Consider the following 21,566-nt stretch of genomic DNA (forward strand, 5'->3'; position numbering starts at 1 on the left):
ACTCCAGGGACTGGGAAGGCACCAGGTGACTCTTGGCCAGATTGACAACCCAACCCAGCGACTGCAAGAAGGTCACCACACGGCCGGTGGCCTCCTCGCTCTCCGACCTTGATTTGGCCCGAATCAACCAATCATCCAGATACAGATGAACCAAAATGCCCTGCAAGCGCAGCGCTGCCGCCACCACCACCATCACCTTGGAAAAGGTGCGAGGCGCTGTTGCCAGGCCAAACGGAAGCGCACAAAACTGAAAATGCCTCCCTAAAACCACAAAGCGAAGAAAACGCTGATGCGCCTCTAGAATGGGGATGTGTAAGTAAGCCTCTGTCAGGTCTAAAGAAGTCAGAAACTCTCCTTCTTGCACCGCTACAATGACTAAGCGTAACGTCTCCATCCGAAAGGAGGGAACCTTTAGGGCTGCATTGACCTTCTTGAGGTCTAAAATGGGCCGGAAGGAACCCTCTTCTTTCTTGGGTACCATGAAGTAAATGGAATAACAACCCGCTCCTCTTTCTACCATGGGGACAGGTACCACCGCCCCTAAACCGATTAGACGCGACAGAGTGGCCCGCACTGCTCTTGCCTTGCATCTTGAATGACAAGGAGACACGAGAAAGAAATCGGAAAGGGGTCTGTCGAATTCTAGAGCGTACCCGTCTCTCACTATCTGCAGCACCCACTGGTCTGACGTGATCTGGACCCACCTCTGGTAAAACAAGCGTAAGCGAGCCCCCACGCGAACCAGAGGCTGGGTCCCCAAACCATCATTGAGACACACGGGACGTACTGGTTGCTCCCGAAGAGGATCCTCGACCCCCGCGACAGCCACCTCGAAAGGACTGGGTTCTCTGGAAAAACTGACCCCTAGTCCCCCCAGAAGACCTACCGGGCCGATACCGCCGAGCCTCCTGAAACCGACCGCGCACCACAGCCCCCTTAGAAACCTTAGGACGAAGCTCAGGAAGCCGAGGGGCCTTAGCATCATCAAGACCCTTCACCAACTTATCCAACTCCTCCCCGAAAAGCAAAGAGCCTTTAAAAGGAAGGGAACAAAGTTTAGCCTTGGAGGCGGCATCGGCCACCCAGCCCCGCAACCACAGGGCCCGCCGAGCAGCCACCGCAAAGGTCATGTTCTTTGCAGATGCCCTCAACAAATCGTACAGCGCATCTGCCAAGAAAGGACGACCCCATCTCCAACTTGGCCAAATCTTGAACAAGAAAAGCCCTATCAGCCTGCGGGCTATCCAGGAGCCTCTCAGCCCAGCGAAAACATGCCCGAGCCACCAGACCTCCACAAACAGACGCTTGCAACGCCAAAGCAGACAGATCAAAACTCCGCTTTAGGAAGGTCTCCAATTTCCTATCCTGAGGGTCCCGCAACGTGGCCCCCCCCATCGACTGGAATAGCAGTAGCCTTAGTCACTGCCGTCACCACGGCATCTACCGTCGGGGGCTTGAGAGGATAGAGCTTGGTCATAGCCCGAGCCACTTTACATTGAGCCTCCGGCGAATGCCACTCCTGCGTGATCATGTCTCTCAAGTCCGTATTCATAGGAAAAGAGCGAGAGACCCGCCTGATCCCCTTAACCAATGGATCCACCTGCTTCCCATCCCCTAGGGGAACTGCCGCAGGATCAAATTTTAAAGTGGCCGATACCTGATCAATAAGTTCAGACAATTCATCCCGGTGAAAAATCCGAACCACCGAAGGGTCTTCCCCTGGCAAAGCCAGATCCGCATCCTGACCTGCAACCGACCCCTCCTCCTCCTCCAGAGGGCTAAAATCGCCCTCAGAGTCCGGAGGAGAAAAAACCTCTACATCTTCAGACCACTCCACCCGTGGTCTTTTAGCGGTAGCCCCCCCCCCCCCCCCCATCCCGGGACTAAGGGACTCCGCATGCGACGGGCCCGCCTTCCAAGCCTGAAACAAACTCCAAACAAACTCCGGAGGGAACCCCATGCTGCCCGAGGCCTCCCCCCCAGAGTGACTCGAAATCGGGAGAGACTGTGGCCCCACCACCGTCTCAGCACCCAAAGAACCCGAATCCAAGATGGCGGCGGTTCCCGCCAAAATCGGGACCGCTGCTGAAGCACCAAACTGAGCCACACAAACCTCCTGCGATCCAGCAGAAGGAACCTCCGCCGCTAACACCGGTGGCGCGAGGGATTGGCCCTTGGGCTCTCCACAAAACCGGCAGGGACCGCCAACCGCGTCTACACCCCGACGCGCACACAGCCGGCAACGAAGCAACTTCCCCAACATACTCGTGCCTCAGAAACAGCTGATTATAACAAACTGGCGAAAATAAAAAGAATAACACTCACCGGCGCTTAAATACTGGCTCAGCTCTCCCAGACCGGATGAACAACTCCGGAAACACCGGAGTGCAGCTCCTGCATCTCTCTACACGAGGTGTGCTCTTTTTTTTTTTTTTTTACTTTATTTGAGCCCTGCTGCTATAATCTGTTTGGCACTCAAGGCTGCAGGATTAACACTGCAGCCGAGGCACAACGCTGCCCAAAACGGGACAGCCAGTCAGGGGGAGGGACCCGGCCACCCGGGTGTGACACCCCAGAGGGGACAATGGCAGGCCCCACCGGACCTACCAACCCCTTGCACACCACAGAATTCCAGGCACAGGGATTAACACTGTTCTCCAAGAAAACAATTGAAAATTAACTAATCTCTCAACAAGGAACCTAAATCCTACCAGACCGGACAAGCTGCACAGGCTGCATGTCTACCCTCTGCTGAGACTGAGAAAATACTGGAGATAGATGGCTAGGCACAGGTTATATGTACTCAGTTTGAAGTTAGTGTTCTCAGTCTCCCTCTGCTGGTAGGCATGCATAACCCAAGCGTCTTGACCGGTCTGGAGGGTTGCTGAGGAATTTCTGTTTCATGAGTTGGAGCCGATAGATAAGTGGTGAACAAGGAACCCAACAGAGTTAGAATTTACATTCTTTTCTAATACCCATAATGTGTATGCTAGGCTAGACTACTTGTTGCTTTCTGAATCCTTATTCACCAAGCTAAGTAAATTTACATTTTTACCCCCACAACATCTGATCATGCACCCATATTACTTGAACTTAGTCTTATTAATCAACGGAACAAATGCATCTGGAAAATGCCACCATCACGGTATCTTTATCAGAAATTTCACACCTATCTTAGGCAGCAATAGCAGGACTATGAAACATATAAATAATGGCGAGATAGGTTCAATGACGTACTGGGAGGTTGCCAGGGACAAAAGGTAAAACTGAAAATGGGAGGCAAAGAAAAAAAAAACTAGATGAGCCATTATGACAAAGGGCAAAATGAACAATTTATTTTCAGAAATATAATCTGCATTGCTGGGGAAACAAAACAGGGAGGTTACTTGCAAAACTAGTTAGACCTTATAAAACCTGAAAATGATAACCCACATTAGAAATTAATAAAGGGATAGAACATAAGCAGCCCACTGCTATAATGCAAGAGTTTGTAGATCTTTACAAAACACTTTATGTGCACCACCCCGGAGATGAAGAAGGCAAAGAACATTTTTTTTGACAGCTTATTATCTCACGATTGACAGATAACCAAATCAAGGTTCTTCACAAGCTCATATCATCTAAAGAAACCGAAGTTGCAATAAAAAAATTCAAATTGTTCAAAACCCCAGGGTCATATGGCTTGGGCCCAGAATTTTATAAATTTTTTTTTAAATACCTGATTGTTGGCCTCATGCAAGGTATGTGCAATGGAGTTCTGGTTAGCGGGAAGTTTGGACTTAGGCAAAAATCGGAAAAAGTGGTAATCTTCCTAAAACCAGGGAGAGCACTGGACCATCTTGGATCGTACAGACCAATTTCATTGCAGCTGCCTTTGCTAATAGAGTGAACAGATATCTCCCATTATTTATTAAGGAAGACAAATTGGCTTTGTGCCCGGTCCCTATGCCTTTATAAATCTGTTAAAAGTACTGGCAGCTATGCTAACTGAAAGCGTGGCGCTTGACAGAGCTATCATTGCCAGCTTAGACACAGAAAAAGCATTCAACATGGTGTCATGGCAGTATCTCTTTTGGGTGTTAGGGAAGTATGGGATTTGTGGGGATTTTTCTGATCTGGCTCCTTGCTCTCTATTATGAGCCTGTGGCACAGTTGCTTATAAATCGGGGCAGAGATTTCGAACTCCAAAGAGGGATGTGACAGGGGTGCCCTCTAGCTCCTCCTCTTTTTCTTCTAGCCCTAGAACCCCTGGCCATGAAATTATATCGACCAAGTTATTAAAAGGCTATTCATAGGTGCCAAGGAATGCCTTTTCACTGATATACTTCTGTATGTATCTATCTAAAGCTGATGCTAATATGCAGCGTATTATGGCACTTAACACATTCGGGATCTTTACAGGACTTAAAATCAATTATGAAAATCAGAGGCATTGGTGCTAGACACTGGAGAGGGGCTGTCACAGGCATAAAATAGTGACTGGAATGGCGAAAGACCAATTGAAATATTTGGGGGATCATATTAAGTCTCAGCCAACATGTTTTGTACAAGTGCAATGTAACAAAGTAGATGACAGCAGATAAAGACCCGTACCCTCCATCCAGTCTGCCCGAAGGGATAATGTGATTGATGCTATAGAAAAAATTCAACATCTGTGCCTTAAATGGCAGAATCTGTCATGATCATGGATGGGCCATGCTGTGCTTGAGAAAACAGTGCTGCTTTCAAAGCTACTATATCCATGAAGTGATGAACTGAAATTTAGATTCCTCCTTTGGGCTTTATATGGAACAAAATGCTAGAATAAGCTATCAAAAATTAGCATTACATAAAAACCAAGAGGGTCTAAGCTTGCTGGATCTTTGGCTATATAATGTGGCTTTGATGACACGCTGGGTATATGAGGTGTGTACATGATATGAAAAATTTTCACCAAAAGGATTTTGGGCAGAATAATGTGCACCGACCTTTTTCTGTAGCACTACATACTATAGGTAGGTTGGTGAAGGGGGACAGTTGAGATGTGTACTGACTTTCTGAGGCCAATTTGGTTGGTAAGCCACCATTCCACGCTAAAAGATAACGATCTTACAGGGGGCATTGTCTATTCTAATCATAACACACAACCTATACTAAGCCAGGCATGGGAGGATCCGTATTTGCTAGATGAGTGGAGGAGGATTGTAAGAACTTGGGTTCTCTGCCCCAACTGGGAGGAGGCTCCTTTCCCTCCTTTGAACAAGTTAAAACAAAATGGATGATACTCAATTCTCATTTACTGCCCTCTTTGCAATAATATAATTGGAAATGGGAGTATAGTGACCCTAACAAAGTAGTGACAATTCTTCCCTCTTAATAAGCTGGCCACTTGGTACAAGATTGGTAGAGATTAGCAGGGGGCAACTCAATGGCCAAATTAGCAGAAGAATGGACCTGCAAACTGAATGTTGTTGTTTTTTTTCTCTAAAATATTTATGAGATTACTTAGGATGCAAACCTGCAGGAAATGCAGTATAAAATACTTCACAGAGCTTACATTAGCAGGGTCAAAGGGGGCACAAATCGGCTTGTGGGAAGAAGACACTTGCTTAAAGAGTTAGACACATACTGACATTAACTCTCTTTTTTTGTCGTGAAACACAAATTTGTGTCAGGCTGGAAAATATCTTTAATGATTGGAGATATTTTAAAGATTGGAAACATCTTATGGACTGGAGACATTCTTACAACTTAATGATCTTCAGACAAGTGATACAAATGTTGGATATTTGATGTGAGAAGATTATTTTTACCAGCTGAAGAATTGTCACAATTAGATAGTATTTGGATCCAGATTCAGTGAAGGGTTGAACATGGAAGGACTTTTTATTTAAATTTAGCTAATTTGCAATAATATGTATAAAGAAATGGTGGAAACTTCAGTGCACTTTTTATAATGTGTTATTGTTTGATTCAATAAATAATTTGTATTTTGTTAATTTTGTATTATTGTTTTATAGTTTGTATTAAACTTTCTATATGCATTTTTCAATAATGTACGAGAAAGTTATTGTTATTGTTTAGATTCCTAGATATGTATTTTTCATTTACAACTTACCCATCATGTTCTCATCCAGTGGCAGGGATACTCCAACATCACAGATTTTAATGGTCTCAAAATCACCTTTAATGACAACATTAGAGGACTTGATATCACCATGGAGTAGTTTCTTTTCATTGTGTAGATACTGAAAGGCAAATACAATGCAAGTTACCATAAGTCACTAGTGTTTAATGTTAAATTCAGAATTTTTAAATCCTGTCTATGAAAGGTTTTATCCTTTTGTGTAGGGAGATTAAAATTGCTGTGTGCAACATTTCCCATATTCTTTAACATACACCGTTTTATGTGATGCAATGATTTCCTATTCGGAAACTCCCCATGTGTAGTTTTCTTTCCCCCCCTGTATGCTGAATAGGATTGTCTTATCAATAGTAGCTCATTGTGGATAATGACATTAAACATAGGCGGTCGGTGGCCCAACTGTTTGGGGAGGCTAAAGGGGGTGGGAATAGAGGTGGGGGGCAGGGGCGGAGCTTACATCCATAATTGTCAGACAACACAGAAAAAAAATAAGTAAAAATAAAATAGTCACAATTAATACCTTTTATTAAATTTAGATATTAGATATGTATCATATGTCAAAGAATAAAGTGGTTGCTCAAAGCATATACTAACCACAAATCGCTGAACTGCAAAACATCAAGGTCAGGTACACATATAAAGTAGCGCATATGAGTTTATCTTGTTGGGCAGACTGGATGAACCGTACAGGTCTTTTTCTGCCGTCACCTACTATGTATGTTATGTTACTATGCACAAATTTGTGCAAAAACACGCTCAGAACCTTAATGTAACAAATATTACACTGGGCAGACCCTAATACACCAATATACCACCCATATGGAAAATGCAGACCGTCAACAATATGAAACAAGGGATCATAATATCACAATTCTCATGTAGAGCCACAAAACACCCTTTTAGGGTGGATAGTGTTCACAATGAGCTCCTTTTTATTAGCGACCATATGTAGATCCTTCAAGAGGTAGTGTGTCATGATTTAGACTCTACACCCTTTCTGATGTTTTGGTGCCACCTCAGTAAGGCCAACACACAATCTCTCCACTGCAAAATACTATACACAAACTTGTGCAAAAACACACTCATAACCTTACCAAACCATAACAGCACTAATTCCAAGGACAGGACGAGCTACAACCTTATGTGTGGAAAGGCAGCACTGCAATTACACCGGGCTCTAAAATGCCAGTACACAACCTAATGAAAACAAAAAGGGCTGCAATGCATACTACATGCTACCAGAATACTGCACCTTGATCACACATGAAAAACACATGACACAGATATGAAGGCAAAATACTGAACTGGAAAGTTTATTATTATTATTATTATTTATTGCATTTGTATCCTACCTATTTGCAGGCTCAATGTGGCTTACATAGATTTGATAACATTGTCATAGCTGGATACCAGATACAGTTAATTATGTGTAGCGATTAAGGAAGGGGAGAGGGAAGAAGGAAGAGAGTTGTTGAGGTATTTATATTTATTTTATTACATTTGTACCCCGCGCTTTCCCACTCATGGTAGGCTTTGCTTTCCCACTCATATATAGGGTGTGCGTTCATAATTGAGTGGACTTAGTGAAGTTATAGGTTTTCATTGTAGGCCTTGTTGAAGAAGAATGTTTTCAGAGATTTTCGAAACAGTTGTTTCTTTGATTGCTTTCAGGTCTGTAGGTAATGCATTCCATATCTGCGTGCTCTTGTAAGAGAAAGTAGTGGCGTGCATCAGCTTGTATTTAAGTCCTTTGCAGCTGGGGTAGTGCAGGTTGAGAAATTTGCGGGATGATCTTGTGGCGTTTCTGGGAGGTAGGTCCATGAGGTTTAGCATATAGATTGGGGCATCTGCATGAATGATTTTGTGTACAATCGTGCAGATCTTGAACGCAATGTGCTCTTTAAGTGGAAGCCAGTGGAGTTTTTCTCAATACGAGTCTGGCGGCTGTATTCTGGGCAGTTTGGAGTTTTTTTGATTGTCTGTTCTTTGCACCCTGCATATAGTGCGTTGCAGTAGTCCAGATGGCTTATTACCATTGATTGTACCAGGGTACGGAAGATGTATCTCGGGAAGAAAGGTTTTACTCTTAAGTTTCCACATGGTGTAGAACATCTTTTTCGTTGTGTTTTTCACGTGGGTATCAAGGGTGAGGTTTCGATCAATGGTGATTCCGAGAATTTTCAAGTTTTGTGAGACCGGAAGAGAACAGTATGGTGTTATTATGGCATCGAAGTTTTTTGTGTTATGTTGTGAGGTGAGTACAAGACATTGTGTTTTCTCTGTGTTAAGTTTTAGTTGGAATGCATTTGCCCAGGTGTGCATTATTTGGAGGCTTTGGTTGATCTCGTTGGTGATTTCATTTAGATCTTGTTTGAATGGGATGTAAATTGTGACATCATCTGCATAGGGGGGTTGAGGTTTTGATTGGTTAGTAGTTTGGCTAGAGGTGTCATCATTAGGTTGAATAATGTTGGTGAGAGAGGGGATCCCTGGGGTACTCCACATTCCGGTATCCATGGAGGTGATCTGTCCCCATTCGTTATTACTTGGTATGATCTTGTGGTCAAGAATCCTTTAAACCATTTGAGAACAGTGCCTCCTACTCCAAAGTATTCTAGTATATGTATTAGTATTTCATGGTTGACCATGTCAAAGGCACTGGACATGTCGAATTGCAGGAGGAGGATGTTGTTGCCTGTCGCAATTGCTTGTTTGACTGAGTTCATTGCAGATACTAGTACAGTTTCAGTGCTGTGGTTCGTCCGAAATCCTGATTGGGACTTGTGCAGAATTGAGTGTTTATTTAGGTATCCAGTAAGTTGTTTCGTCACTATGCCTTCCATGAGTTTGGTCATGAGTGGAATAGATGCTACTATACATAAGTACATAAGTACATAAGTAATGCCATACTGGGAAAAGACCAAGGGTCCATCGAGCCCAGCATCCTGTCCACGACAGCGGCCAATCCAGGCCAAGGGCACCTGGCAAGCTTCCCAAACGTACAAACATTCTATACATGTTATTCCTGGAATTTTGGATTTTTCCAAGTCCGTTTAGTAGCGGTTTATGGACTTGTCCTTTAGGAAACCGTCCAACCCCTTTTTAAACTCTGCTAAGCTAACCGCCTTCACCACTTTCTCCGGCAACGAATTCCAGAGTTTAATTACACGTTGGGTGAAGAAAAATTTTCTCCGATTTGTTTTAAATTTACTACACTGTAGTTTCATCGCATGCCCCCTAGTCCTAGTATTTTTGGAAAGCGTGAACAGAAGCTTCACATCCACCTGTTCCACTCCACTCATTATTTTATATACCTCTATCATGTCTCCCCTCAGCCGTCTCTTCTCCAAGCTGTATAGCCCTAGCCTCCTTAGTCTTTCTTCATAGGGAAGTCGTCCCTATGGTCGGTATTTAGTTAGGTCCATCAGCTGACATATTCCAATTAATAAATTTTGAATAAAATACTTTTTTCTACCATTGCTGTCTGATCATTTAGTTTTTCTATTTGCTTTGGTCCCAGTGACTTCTGTTTTATGCAGTGTCTTCTTTCCATTTGATATTTTTTCTCTCACCATGTCCACCATCCTCCTGTGTCCTTATGCATCCTGTCTACCATCTGTAGCCCTGTCCCTGTCCTTCGAGTTTCAGTATCTGCCCTCAAAGTGTTCCGAGCCAGCCCTTAAATTCAGCAGTTTTCCCTCCATCCATATCCAGCATTTCTCCTCACTCCCCTCCCCTCCAACCATGTGCATCTACTTCCTGTCTACCCTCCCCTCCATCCATGTCCAGCATTTCTCCTCTCTTCCCTGCCCTCCACTCCATGTCCAGCATTTCTCCTCTCTTCCCTCCCCTCCATCCATGTGCATCTCCTTCCTGACTTCCCTCCCCTCCATCCATCCGTCCAGCAACTCTCCATTCCCCCCTGCCCTCTCCTCCATCCACCCATATCCAGCAAATGTTCTCTCTCCCCTGCCCCCTCCCATTCATCCATACATGTTCAGCAATTCTCCTCTCTCCCCTGCCCTCATCATACATGTTCAGCAATTCTTCTCTCTCCCCTGCCCTCAATCCATGTCCAGGAACTCTCCATTCTCCCCTGCCCTCTCCTCCATCCATCCATATCCAGCAAATTTGTTCTCTCCCCTGCCCTCCCTTCCTCTCCTGTCCAGTGATCTCTTCTCTCCCCCTGCCCTCCCCTCCATGTCCAACGATCTCCTCTCCCCCTGCCCTCCCCTCCCATCCATGTCCAGCGATCTCTTCTCTCCCCTTGCCCTCTCCCTCCCATCCATGTCCAGCGATCTCTTCTCTCCCCCTGCCCTCCTCTCCAAGTCCAGTGATCTGTTCTCTCCCCCTGCCTTCCCCTTCAGCGATCTCTTCTCTCCCTCTGCCCTCCCATCCATGTCCAGCGATTTTCCCTGCCCTCCCTCAGCTCCCTGACAGTTCTCCGTTCCTCCCCCCCCCCCCCCGCGCGCATGCGTATAATATGTGTTTAACCTTTTTACTTTCAGTGGCGACGGCAGTGAAGAAGAAAGCACTGCAGGCTCGCCTCCAGCTTCTCCCTTCCCTACACAGTGTCCCGCCTTCTGCGATGATGTATTTCCTGTTTCCGCAAGGGCGGGACACTGTGTGAGGGAAGGGAAGGTAGAAGCTGGAGGCGAGCCCGCAGTGCTTTCTTCTTCATCACTGCCGTCGCCACTCGCTGCCACTGAAAGTAAAACAGTTAAACATGAGCCGGGGGGGGGGGGGGGGGAGACGGAGAGAGGAGGGCTGTCGATCGGGAAGCTCAGCTGAGGGCGGGAAGGATCGGAGGAAACTTCCGAGAGCAGCAGCAGCAAGGGGAAGGTCTTATACGGGGCACCTATGACATTAAAACACACTACAGATGTGTAAGGTTTATAAAAATCTATGTATAAAGTATTTTCCCAGTTATAATTGTATTAGTTCATTTGCTTAAAATTACTCTAGCTGAGCGTCTGCCAGGACCATTAATAATTTGGAAAGACATCTAAACAGCAAAAGGTATCTGGTACACAGCTGTAATCACATCATCAATAATGCAAAGAGCCCTGCAAAGTCAGTGTGCTGCTGAGGAGTACTCAGAGCCTAGTGTTTTGGGAGCAAAGATGGAATCCACCCCCTCCCCCACCAGTCTCTCTCTCATTTTTCACATTTTGAATGTTCGAGTTTAAAATCAATACTCGGTGAACAGCACAAACTGTAAAAACACATCACATAACGCTAATTTTTAAAAGACCTTTGTGTAATTTCTTCCTTCAAAAGCTAAGCATAAGAACACAACAGCAGCCATACTGGATCAGACCAATGGTCCGTCTAGCTCAGTATCCTGCTTCCAACAATGGCCAATCCAGGTCACAAGTACCTGGCAGAGACCCAAATACTAGCAATATTCCATGCTACCATCCCAGGGCTAGCAGTGGCTTCCCCCAATAGCCGACTTTAGACTTTCCTTTAGGAAATTTGGCGACAAGTTCCAGAGCTTAACTATTCTTTGAGTGAAAAAAATATTTCCTATTTGTTTTCAAAATATTTCCATGTAACTTCATTGAGTGCCCCCTAGTCTTTATATTGTTTGAAAGAGTGAAAAATCGATCCACTTTTACCTGTCCTACATCACTAAGGAATTTGAAGACTACTACTACTATCTAATTAGGACAAACAGGACAAACAAGAGATGGGAATATTAAAGTGAGGATAAAATAAGGGTTCTGAACAAGTGAATAAGGGTTAGGAGTTAAAAGCTGCATCAAAAAGGTGGGCTTTTAGCTTACATTTGAAGACGGCCAGAGATGGAGCTTGACGTACCGGCTCAGGAAAATAGTGGAAACTATTATAAAAAACAAAATTATGATGGACAGAGTCAGTATGGATTAAGCCAAGGAAAGTCTTGCTTCACCAATTTGATTCATTTCTTTTAATGTGTGAATAAACATGTGGATAAAAGTGAGCTGGTTGATGTAGTGTATCTAGATTTTGACAGTTACTCAAGAGAGACTCCTGAGAAAATTAAAAAGTTGTGGGATAGGAGGCAATGTTCTTTTGTGGATTATGAATTGGTTATTGGACAGAAAACAGAGGGTAGAGTTAAATGACTATTTTTCTCAGTGGAGGAGGGAGAACAATGGAGTGCTGCAGGGATCTGTACTGGGACCCATGCTATCTTAACATATTTATAAATAATCTGCAAATCAGAATGATATGTATGGTGACTACATTTGCAGATAACGCAAAACTATTTAAAGTTGTCAAAACGTATGCAGAGTGTGAAATATTGCAGGAAGACCTTAGGAAATTGGAAGACTGGGCATCCAAATGGCAAATGAAATTTAATGTGGAGAAATGCAATCATATCCTCCCTCAGCTGTCTCTTTTCCAAGCTGACGAGCCCTAAAATCTTTAGCCTTTCTTCATATGAGTGGAGTTCCGTCCCTTTTATCATTTTAGTCTTTCTTCTTTGAACCTTTTCTAATTCCACTATATCAAAACTCTCCTAGCTAACGCAATAGCCACCAGAAAAAAACACCTTGAGAGTCAAATCCTTCAAGGTACAGGATGTCAAAGGTTCAAAGGGTGGACGGGCCAAGGCCGAGAGAACCAAGTTAAGGTCCCATAAGGGAAAAATAGCCCACTCGGGAGGCCTCATGTTAGCTCCCCTTAAAAAATGGACTACATCTGGATGAGCAGCCAGAGACTTACCCTGCACCCGGACCCTGAAACAAGATAAAGTCGGGATCTGAACTTTAATAGAGGACAAAGCTAGACCTTTCGAGCCCACGTTGCAAAAAATCCAGAATCTGTGCCACAGAAGCTCAAAGAGGGGAAATACCAGACTCGTCACACCACTCCTCAAACACTCTCCAAGTCCGAACATAATTGAGAGAAGTGGAACGGTGTCGTGATCTCAGCATGGTGGCCACCACCACAGCTGAATAACCCCTCTTAGTCAACTTCACCCACTCAAGAGCCAAGACAAAATCGACCAGGATCCGGATGAGCTACCGGACCCTGAACCAACAGCCTGGGACCCTCCGAGAACTTGAGTGGAACTCCGGCCAACAGACTCCGAAGGTCAGCGTATCAGGGTTTTCTAGGACAATCCGGAGCTATCACAATCACTAGACCCTCGTGTGCCTCTATCTTTTGGATTAGACGACCTATCAGCGGCCAAGGAGGGAGCGCATGCAGCAAGCCCTCTGGCCAGGGCTGTAGTAGGGCATCTATGCCCTGAGCTCTCAGGTCTCTCCGAGTGAAAAACATTGGTACCTTTGTATTGTTTGCGGAGGCAAATAGATCTATGACTGGAAGCGCCCAGCGGAGTACCACTGCTTGGAACGCTCCGTAGCTGAGGAACCATTCCCTGGGGTCCAGAGTGCTGCTACTGAGAAAATCCGCCTGCACATTCTCTACCCCTGCCATGTGTGCAGCCAAGAGAGCCAGAAGATGAATCTCTGCCCAACTCAAGAGCTGAGCAGCTTCTTGCTCCAATCAAAGACTTCTTGTGCCCCCTTGATGATTGACATATGCCACCACTGTGAAACTGTCGGACATAATGCATACTGGATGACCTTCGAAGAGGGGACAGAATGTCTGCAGTGCTAGGCGTATTGCCCTCGTCTCTGAGAGATTGAGCTGGTCCCACTTCTCCGGCATCCAGACGCCTTGGGCACACTGTCCCAGGCAATATGCCTCCAGTCCGTCAGACTGGCAGCTGTTGTAACCATGATCCACTGCGGTGCATCCAGAGGCATGCCCTTGGATAGGCTGGACTGCCAAAGCCACCAACAGAGATTGTCCCGCTCTTGAGCTGGAAGGGGCAGCCTTCTGCACAAAGGATCCCTCTGAGGAGACCACCTGGAGAGCAAGGATCTTTGAAGTGGTCTCATGTGGGCTCTGGTCTGGGGCACTGCCTCTATCGTCGCCGCCATGGACCCCAGGACTTGAAGGTAGTCTCTGTCCAATGGGCGAAATGATTGAAGGAACTGACGAATCAGAGACTGCAACTTAGAGAGTTGCACGGGGACAGAAATGCGACCCATCCCCACCAGAATCAAACGCGTCCCCGCTCATCCCCGCCAGAATCTAACCTGTCCCCGTGAGTAATCTCCTCCGTCCCCGCCCGTCCCCGTGAGTGATCTCCTCCATCCCCGCTGGTCCCCATAGAAAGTAAAGTGTAACCATGCTTTGAATCTTCGTGTAACCGTGCTTTAAATCTTCGTGTAACCATGCTTTGAATCTTCTGCTGCTCCACTGATATTACAGAAAACTGGATTCTGAAGCTGGCAGCAATATGGAAACAGAACTAAAGTGGAAGTGTATCCATGTTTAAATGCGCCTTGGCATTTCTCACCTCTAGTACTCCATCTACTATTCCATAAGTATCTATAGACTCTGCATATTCAAATAATGCTCCTCTGCACTTCTCTCCTGACTCTTGTATAGTTCATTGTAGACTGAATGTTTAACTGCTCCTCTGCATTTCTTCATACATAAATCAATGGATTCATACACTGGACTTTGTGATGTCACAAGACGGTCCACCAACCAGCGCTGTGGGCTCACATACTGTACCTCTCTGTGAACGCCCGCTCACCTTTCACCACTTACTCACTCGACGGGCAGTGAGGAAAACCAGTCAGAGTGAAAGAGAGCGACCTAGGGGGCGGAACCTGGCATTGCGTTATCCAATGTTTGCAGAGGGCGGGCAGGTTGCAGGCTGTCCGGGGATATTTTTGCAGCCACCTAAGCGCCACCTGGGGTTACAGTGCCAGTAGTGGGCTCGCAAAGGTACGGATGAGCTCTGCTTGCGTGTGTGTTCTTTAGTCATGTTGCTGCGACTGTGAGCCTAAAGCGCAGGAGATGGAGGTGGCAGCCGAGGAAGGGGCGACCGCCCCCGGGGCTTAAATGGATCGCTGCTGCATTTTTCTCTCCCTCTGGCTGCAACTTGAGCTGTGCGCCATGGCCGTGCTCCTGAGCAAAGGTGAGCTCCAGGGTTCGTACGAGGTGCAGGAGAGAATGGGGTGGGTGAAAATACAGTGGATCCTGCTGTTTGCTCCCTTTTACTTCGGGTGATAGGAATGGGGAGATCGGTATGTGTCCTCTCAGGCCAGTTGTCTGGTTCTCCCGGTTCACTGGGTGGAACTGAAGTATCTGCAGACTATGTTCACTCCAGTCTCAAACAAAGGTATATGCGCGTCCCCGTGGGAATCCCGCCAGAACATCCACTATCCCCACGGGAATCCCGCATGTCTGTTTCCGTCCCCGCGGCATTCCCGCCGACCAGGGGGGAAAACCTGCGGGATTCCTGCAAACCCCGCTCCCGTGCAGACCTCTACTGCAACTTCACAATCCTTGCCTCTGTGAGATACACCCGACCCGAGTGGGTGTCGAAACGTACCCCCAAGTAATCCAGGGACTGCGAGGGCGGAAGACGACTCTTCTTGAAGTTTACTACCCAGCTTAGAGACTCTCCTGGAAAGATTTGGCCCTCATGAGCCAGTCGTCCAGATAAGGATGAACAAGAATCCCTTCCTTCCTGAGGGCCGCCACCACAACTACCATCACCTTGGTAAAGGTTCGGGGAGCTGTGGTAAGCTGGATGGTAAAGTCCGAAATTGAAAGTGCTGACCTAGAACGGCAAAGTGCAGAAAACACTGGTGTAACAGCCGGATCGGGATATGTAGAAAGGCCTCCGTCAAATCTAGAGCCGTCAGGAATTCTCCGGGTCTGACCGCCACAATTACTGAGCGGAGAGTCTCCATACGGAAAGAAGAGACCTTGAGAGCCCAATTAACTGCTTTGAGATCCAGAGTAGGCAGGAAAGAGCCTTCCTTCTTGGGCACTACAAAGTAAATTGAATACTGCCCCTGCGTGAGTTCTGAAACAGGAACGGGAGAAATGGCCTAGAGGCTGAGAAGCCTTTCCAGAGTACCCTTGACGACAACCCCCTTGGAGCAAGATCGGCAAGGGGATTCCAGGAAAGCGTCTGACAAAGGGCGCACAAATTCTAAGGCATACCCTTCTCGAACAACCTCCAAGATCCACTAGTCGGAGATAATCTGGGCCCACCCCTGGAAGAATTGCGACAGATGCAATTTACTTCAATTCTTTGAAGGAGTAAACAAACATGTGGACAAAGGGGAGCCGGTTGATATTGTGTATCTGGATTTTCAAAAGGCATTTGACAAGGTACCTCATGAAAGGCTAGAGAGGAAATTGGAGAGTCATGGGATAGGAGGAAATGTCCTATTGTGGACTAAAAACTGGCTAAAGGACAGGAAACAGAGTGGGATTAAATGGCCAGTATTCACAATGGAGAAGGGTAGCTAGTGGGGTTCCTCAGGGGTCTGTGCTAGGACCACTGCTTTTTAATATATTTATAAATGATTTAGAGATGGGAGTAACTAGCGAGGTAATTAAATTTGCTGATGACACAAAGTTATTCAAAGTCGTTAACTCACGACAGGATTGTGAAAAATTACAGAAGGACCTTACGAGACTGGGCGGCTAAATGGCAGATGACGTTTAGGTTTCAACATTTTTATTGATGACAAACCGAATTAGAAACATTCAACATTTGGCAAAATCAGTAATTCTAGCATCAAGATATCCATAATCGTAATAATTGTGGAAGTCCGTCATCAAACATTTTAACAATTTTCTCCCCACCCCCCTATCCCACCTTCTGCTTTTCCTCAATATGTTTGATTTCCAACTATTGTACTAATGAGAGCATCCCTGAAACATATTTAATAGCCTGGATACATAAGACTCCAGCGTAGTCATAGCTTCTATATGTTAAGAGAGAAGTAAACCATTTGCGGTGTCATCCATCTTTTATCTTTTAAACCCCACCGTACCCCCTCTTTTTAAATTTCCAATATTTTTATTCTTTAATAGCATTGTAACAAGTCACACTAAACTAAGAACATAACCAGTCATCATGTAAACAGCCTCCAAACATACTTCACATCATCTTCAATGCAGCTATTATCCCCCTCCCCCCACAATCAATCCTAAGTTGTTATTCCATAATACCCCCACCCTTCATCTCCCCTTCCTTCCCCACCCTGCGTGCTGGTCCCTCTAATTATTGCTTTCTATTCCAGTCCACACCCCCCGAGAATTGATTCAAAATTTGGCTACGGGCTCTGGGAGATATGACATGAAGATATCGTTGTCAGACTTTCAGAAATCTCTCTCGTCTTTTTGGTGAAAGCCTTGCCCCTCTTGATTCCCATAACATGAGCTGATGAAACTTATTCCTCCAACACCAGAAAGAGGGAGGCATGTCAGACACCCAGCACTTGAGAATACACTTTTCCCCCAGGACACATGCCTTATTTGCTAACATTTGTTCTCCCCTGGTACCCAACCCCCACTGTCCCTCAACATTAAACATCATTCTTTCAAATGTAATGGTTACTGTGCTTCCCAGCATCCCTCTAAGGAAAGTCTCCAATCTTTGCCAGAAGAGTCTAATAGCCCTACATTTCCAGATGCAATGCATAAATGTTGCTCCTTCCTGTTTGCATTTTTGACATCTATCCTCATCTACTACACCAGCATGTGAAAAATATGCTCTATGTACCACCCTGAATTGACATTCTTGTAATTCCGCACTATGTACCATTCGAGTTATCCCCATCAGTGACCTTGTTATTAGTGTCTCGGATATTTGGTGCTGCGTATCCTTGCTCCAACGGGCTGCTACCTCTCTAGGTGGCCTCTCTCTCTCCAGTAGTCTATGAAACCAGGCTACTGAAACTTGTCCCACCGCATCCCTCTCTAAAAATTCCCTCAATTTCTTTCCAAAACTAAGCTTCAAGCTTGTCTGTGGGAGACTGTGCACATAGTCAGAGAGTTGTTTATATGCAAATAATGCCATCAGTCCCCCAGAGCACTTGTTTGTGAAGTCTCTGGCTGTCATCACTGTGCCATCCTCCTGTAGGAGGCTCTCCAGCAATGTTACTCCCTGCTGTTTAAGCCTACGGTAAACACTGCCATCTCTACCCGGCAAAAAATCATTGTTGCCCTGCAGCGGCAACAATGCGCTGCTGTTTGGATCTTGCCCCCACCCGGTGACTAATTCTCTCCACATCCATCTTAAAGGCCCCAATAGCAAGCTGTGCTTAACTCTCTCTGGCAGTTTTTTTTCGTGCTACATGCAACAAATAATTCATGTGCCACGGATAAAAGTATGCACCCTCCGTAACCATGTCTGTGTACGTACATAAGTACATAAGTAATGCCATACTGGGAAAAGACCAAGGGTCCATCGAGCCCAGCATCCTGTCCACGACAGCGGCCAATCCAGGCCAAGGGCACCTGGCAAGCTTCCCAAACGTACAAACATTCTATACATGTTATTCCTGGAATTTTGGATTTTTCCAAGTCCGTTTAGTAGCGGTTTATGGACTTGTCCTTTAGGAAACCGTCCAACCCCTTTTTAAACTCTGCTAAGCTAACCGCCTTCACCACTTTCTCCGGCAACGAATTCCAGAGTTTAATTACATGTTGGGTGAAGAAAAATTTTCTCCGATTTGTTTTAAATTTACTACACTGTAGTTTCATCGCATGCCCCCTAGTCCTAGTATTTTTGGAAAGCGTGAACAGAAGCTTCACATCCACCTGTTCCACTCCACTCATTATTTTATATACCTCTATCATGTCTCCCCTCAGCCGTCTCTTCTCCAAGCTGTATAGCCCTAGCCTCCTTAGTCTTTCTTCATAGGGAAGTCGTCCCATCCCCGCTATCATTTTAGTAGCCCTTCGCTGCACCTTTTCCAATTCTACTATATCTTTCTTGAGATGCGGCGACCAGAATTGAACACAATACTCAAGGTGCGGTCGCACCATGGAGCGATACAACGGCATTATAACATCCTCACACCTGTTTTCCATACCTTTCCTAATAATACCCAACATTCTATTCGCTTTCTTAGCCGCAGCAGCACACTGAGCAGAAGGTTTCAGTGTGTTATCGACGACGACACCCAGATCCCTTTCTTGGTCCGTAACTCCTAACGTGGAACCTTGCATGACGTAGCTATAATTCGGGTTCTTTTTTCCCACATGCATCACCTTGCACTTGCTCACATTAAACATCATCTGCCATTTAGCCGCCCAGTCTCCCAGTCTCGTAAGGTCCTCTTGTAATTTTTCACAATCCTGTCGTGATTTAACGACTTTGAATAACTTTGTGTCATCAGCAAATTTAATTACCTCGCTAGTTACTCCCATCTCTAAATCATTTATAAATATATTAAAAAGCAGCGGTCCTAGCACGGACCCCTGAGGAACCCCACTAACTACCCTTCTCCATTGTGAATACTGCCCATTTAACCCCACTCTCTGTTTCCTATCCTTCAACCAGTTTTTAATCCACAATAGGACATTTCCTCCTATCCCATGACCCTCCAATTTCCTCTGTAGCCTTTCATGAGGTACCTTGTCAAACACCTTTTGAAAATCCAGATACACAATATCAACCGACTCCCCTTTGTCCACATGTTTGTTCACTCCTTCAAAGAATTGAAGTAAATTGGTCAGGCAAGATTTCCCAACACAAAAGCCATGCTGACTTGGTCTCAGTAATCCATGTCCTCGGATGTGCTCTGTAATTTTGTTTTTAATAGCCTCTACCATTTTCCCAGGCACCGACGTCAGACTCACCGGTCTATAATTTCCCGGATCTCCCCTGGAGCCTTTTTTAAAAATGGGCGTTACATTGGCCACCCTCCAATCTTCCGGTACCACGCTCGATTTTAAGGATAAGTTGCATATCACTAGCAGTAGCTCCGCAAGCTCGTTTTTCAGTTCTATCAGTACTCTAGGATGAATACCATCCGGTCCAGGAGATTTGCTACTCTTCAGTTTGCCGAACTGCCCCATTACGTCCTCCAGGTTTACCGTGAAGTCAGTAAGTTTCTCCGACTCGTCCGCTTGAAATACCAGTCCCTCAGGTGCCGCAACAGGCACGCTTTGTTATATTGCTGCATGTCTGATAGTCCCATACCCCCTTGTTTCTGAGCTCCCACTAGATGTTGCCACTTCAACTTTGGTTTCTTCCCCGCCCAACAGAAGGTCACCACCAACCTCCTTAACTTGTCTAAGTCCTTCCACAAGAGCCTGATCGGGATGGTTTGCAATATATAGAGCCATCTGGGAAAAATTATCATTCAATATATATGTATTCTGCCCATTAGAGACAACGGTAAAGAGGACCATTTGGAGAGCTGGTCTTTTGTATCCTGCAATAGCTGTATCACATTAAGATCATAGAGTCGCCCTGTGTCCATCACTAAGTTAGTCCCTAGACAGCGGAACACCCCAGGCACCCACCGAAGTGGGAAGCCAGTGCCCCATTCACGTTTAAGTTCATCTGTACTAGCTAATGCTTCAGATTTTAAAAGATTTAGTTTAAAGCCGGAGTAGTCCCCATATTCCTGTAAACTTTCCATCAAATGCGGGAGCGACCGACAGGGATCTGTTAACAGCACCAGTAGATCATCTGCAAATGCTGCAGTCTTAAAAGTAACTTCCCTATATTGGACCCCTTGAATATCGGAATTGCCCTGTATCTCCCTTAATAGGGGATCCAGGGTCAAGATAAATAGGAGTGGTGACAAAGGGCACCCCTGTCTCGTCCCTCTCTGAATCGGGAACCATTCTGATAATTATCCATTAGCATACACTTGTGCTTTAGGTTCAGTGTATAACACCTCTACTGCCCTAGTGAACCGCCCATTGATACCATAAGCCTTCAAAACTCCAAATAGGAAATCCCACCCCACTCTGTCGAAAGCCTTTTCGGCATCAAAGCTTATTAACAAAGCTGGGGATTGCTCCATCTTTACCCTTTCCAGTGCTGCCCATATACGTCTCATGTTTTTTGCAACCACTCTTCCACAGGTGAAGCCGACCTGTGGTTCCAGTACCAAAGCCGGGAGAACTCTGGACAGTCTATTGGCCAATATTTTGGCCAGCAGTTTGGTTTCCACATTTAATAGGTGTATAAGAATCAGGACAATCTCTCGGTTTTCCCGGCTTTGGTAACACTGATTTGGGCCCTATTCAGGTGTGCTGGCAGACCTCCTTGATGCAAGGAGTCATTAAACACCAGCGTCAGCACCGGGCTAATTTCTGCACCCAAGAGCTTATAAAATTCAGATCGCAACCCATCCGGCCCTGGCGCTTTGTTCAACTTGCTTTGCTTAATCACCCATTCTACCTCCTTGACCGTCACTGGGGCATTCAAGACTTCTAGGTCTCCCTTTGATACTTGCGGCAGGTCAATACTAGTTAAGTAGGCCTCACTGGGCATCACCAGGTCTTCCTGCCGTGAGTATAACTTTTTAAAGAACTCCACTAAGATTACATTAATCTCCCGATCAGTATGCTTCTGTGCTCCATTCTCATCCAACAT

The 21,566-nt window shown here is 45.6% G+C and overlaps 1 protein-coding gene across 4 annotated transcripts in view; it reads right to left on the reverse strand.

Annotated features, from left to right (window-relative positions):
• The window catches only part of PBK (PDZ binding kinase), a 103,442-nt gene that overhangs the window by 14,637 nt on the left and 67,239 nt on the right, over nt 1–21,566 (reverse strand). For all 4 annotated transcript variants that reach the window (XM_030195546.1, XM_030195544.1, XM_030195547.1 and 1 more), the window contains exon 6: nt 6,098–6,227. In XM_030195546.1, the coding sequence (XP_030051406.1) occupies nt 6,098–6,227 (130 nt within the window). The remainder of the gene's footprint in view (nt 1–6,097; nt 6,228–21,566) is intronic.

This window comes from Microcaecilia unicolor, chromosome 3 (genome assembly GCF_901765095.1).
Source record: "Microcaecilia unicolor chromosome 3, aMicUni1.1, whole genome shotgun sequence".
In the NCBI taxonomy this organism is placed as follows: domain Eukaryota; kingdom Metazoa; phylum Chordata; class Amphibia; order Gymnophiona; family Siphonopidae; genus Microcaecilia; species Microcaecilia unicolor.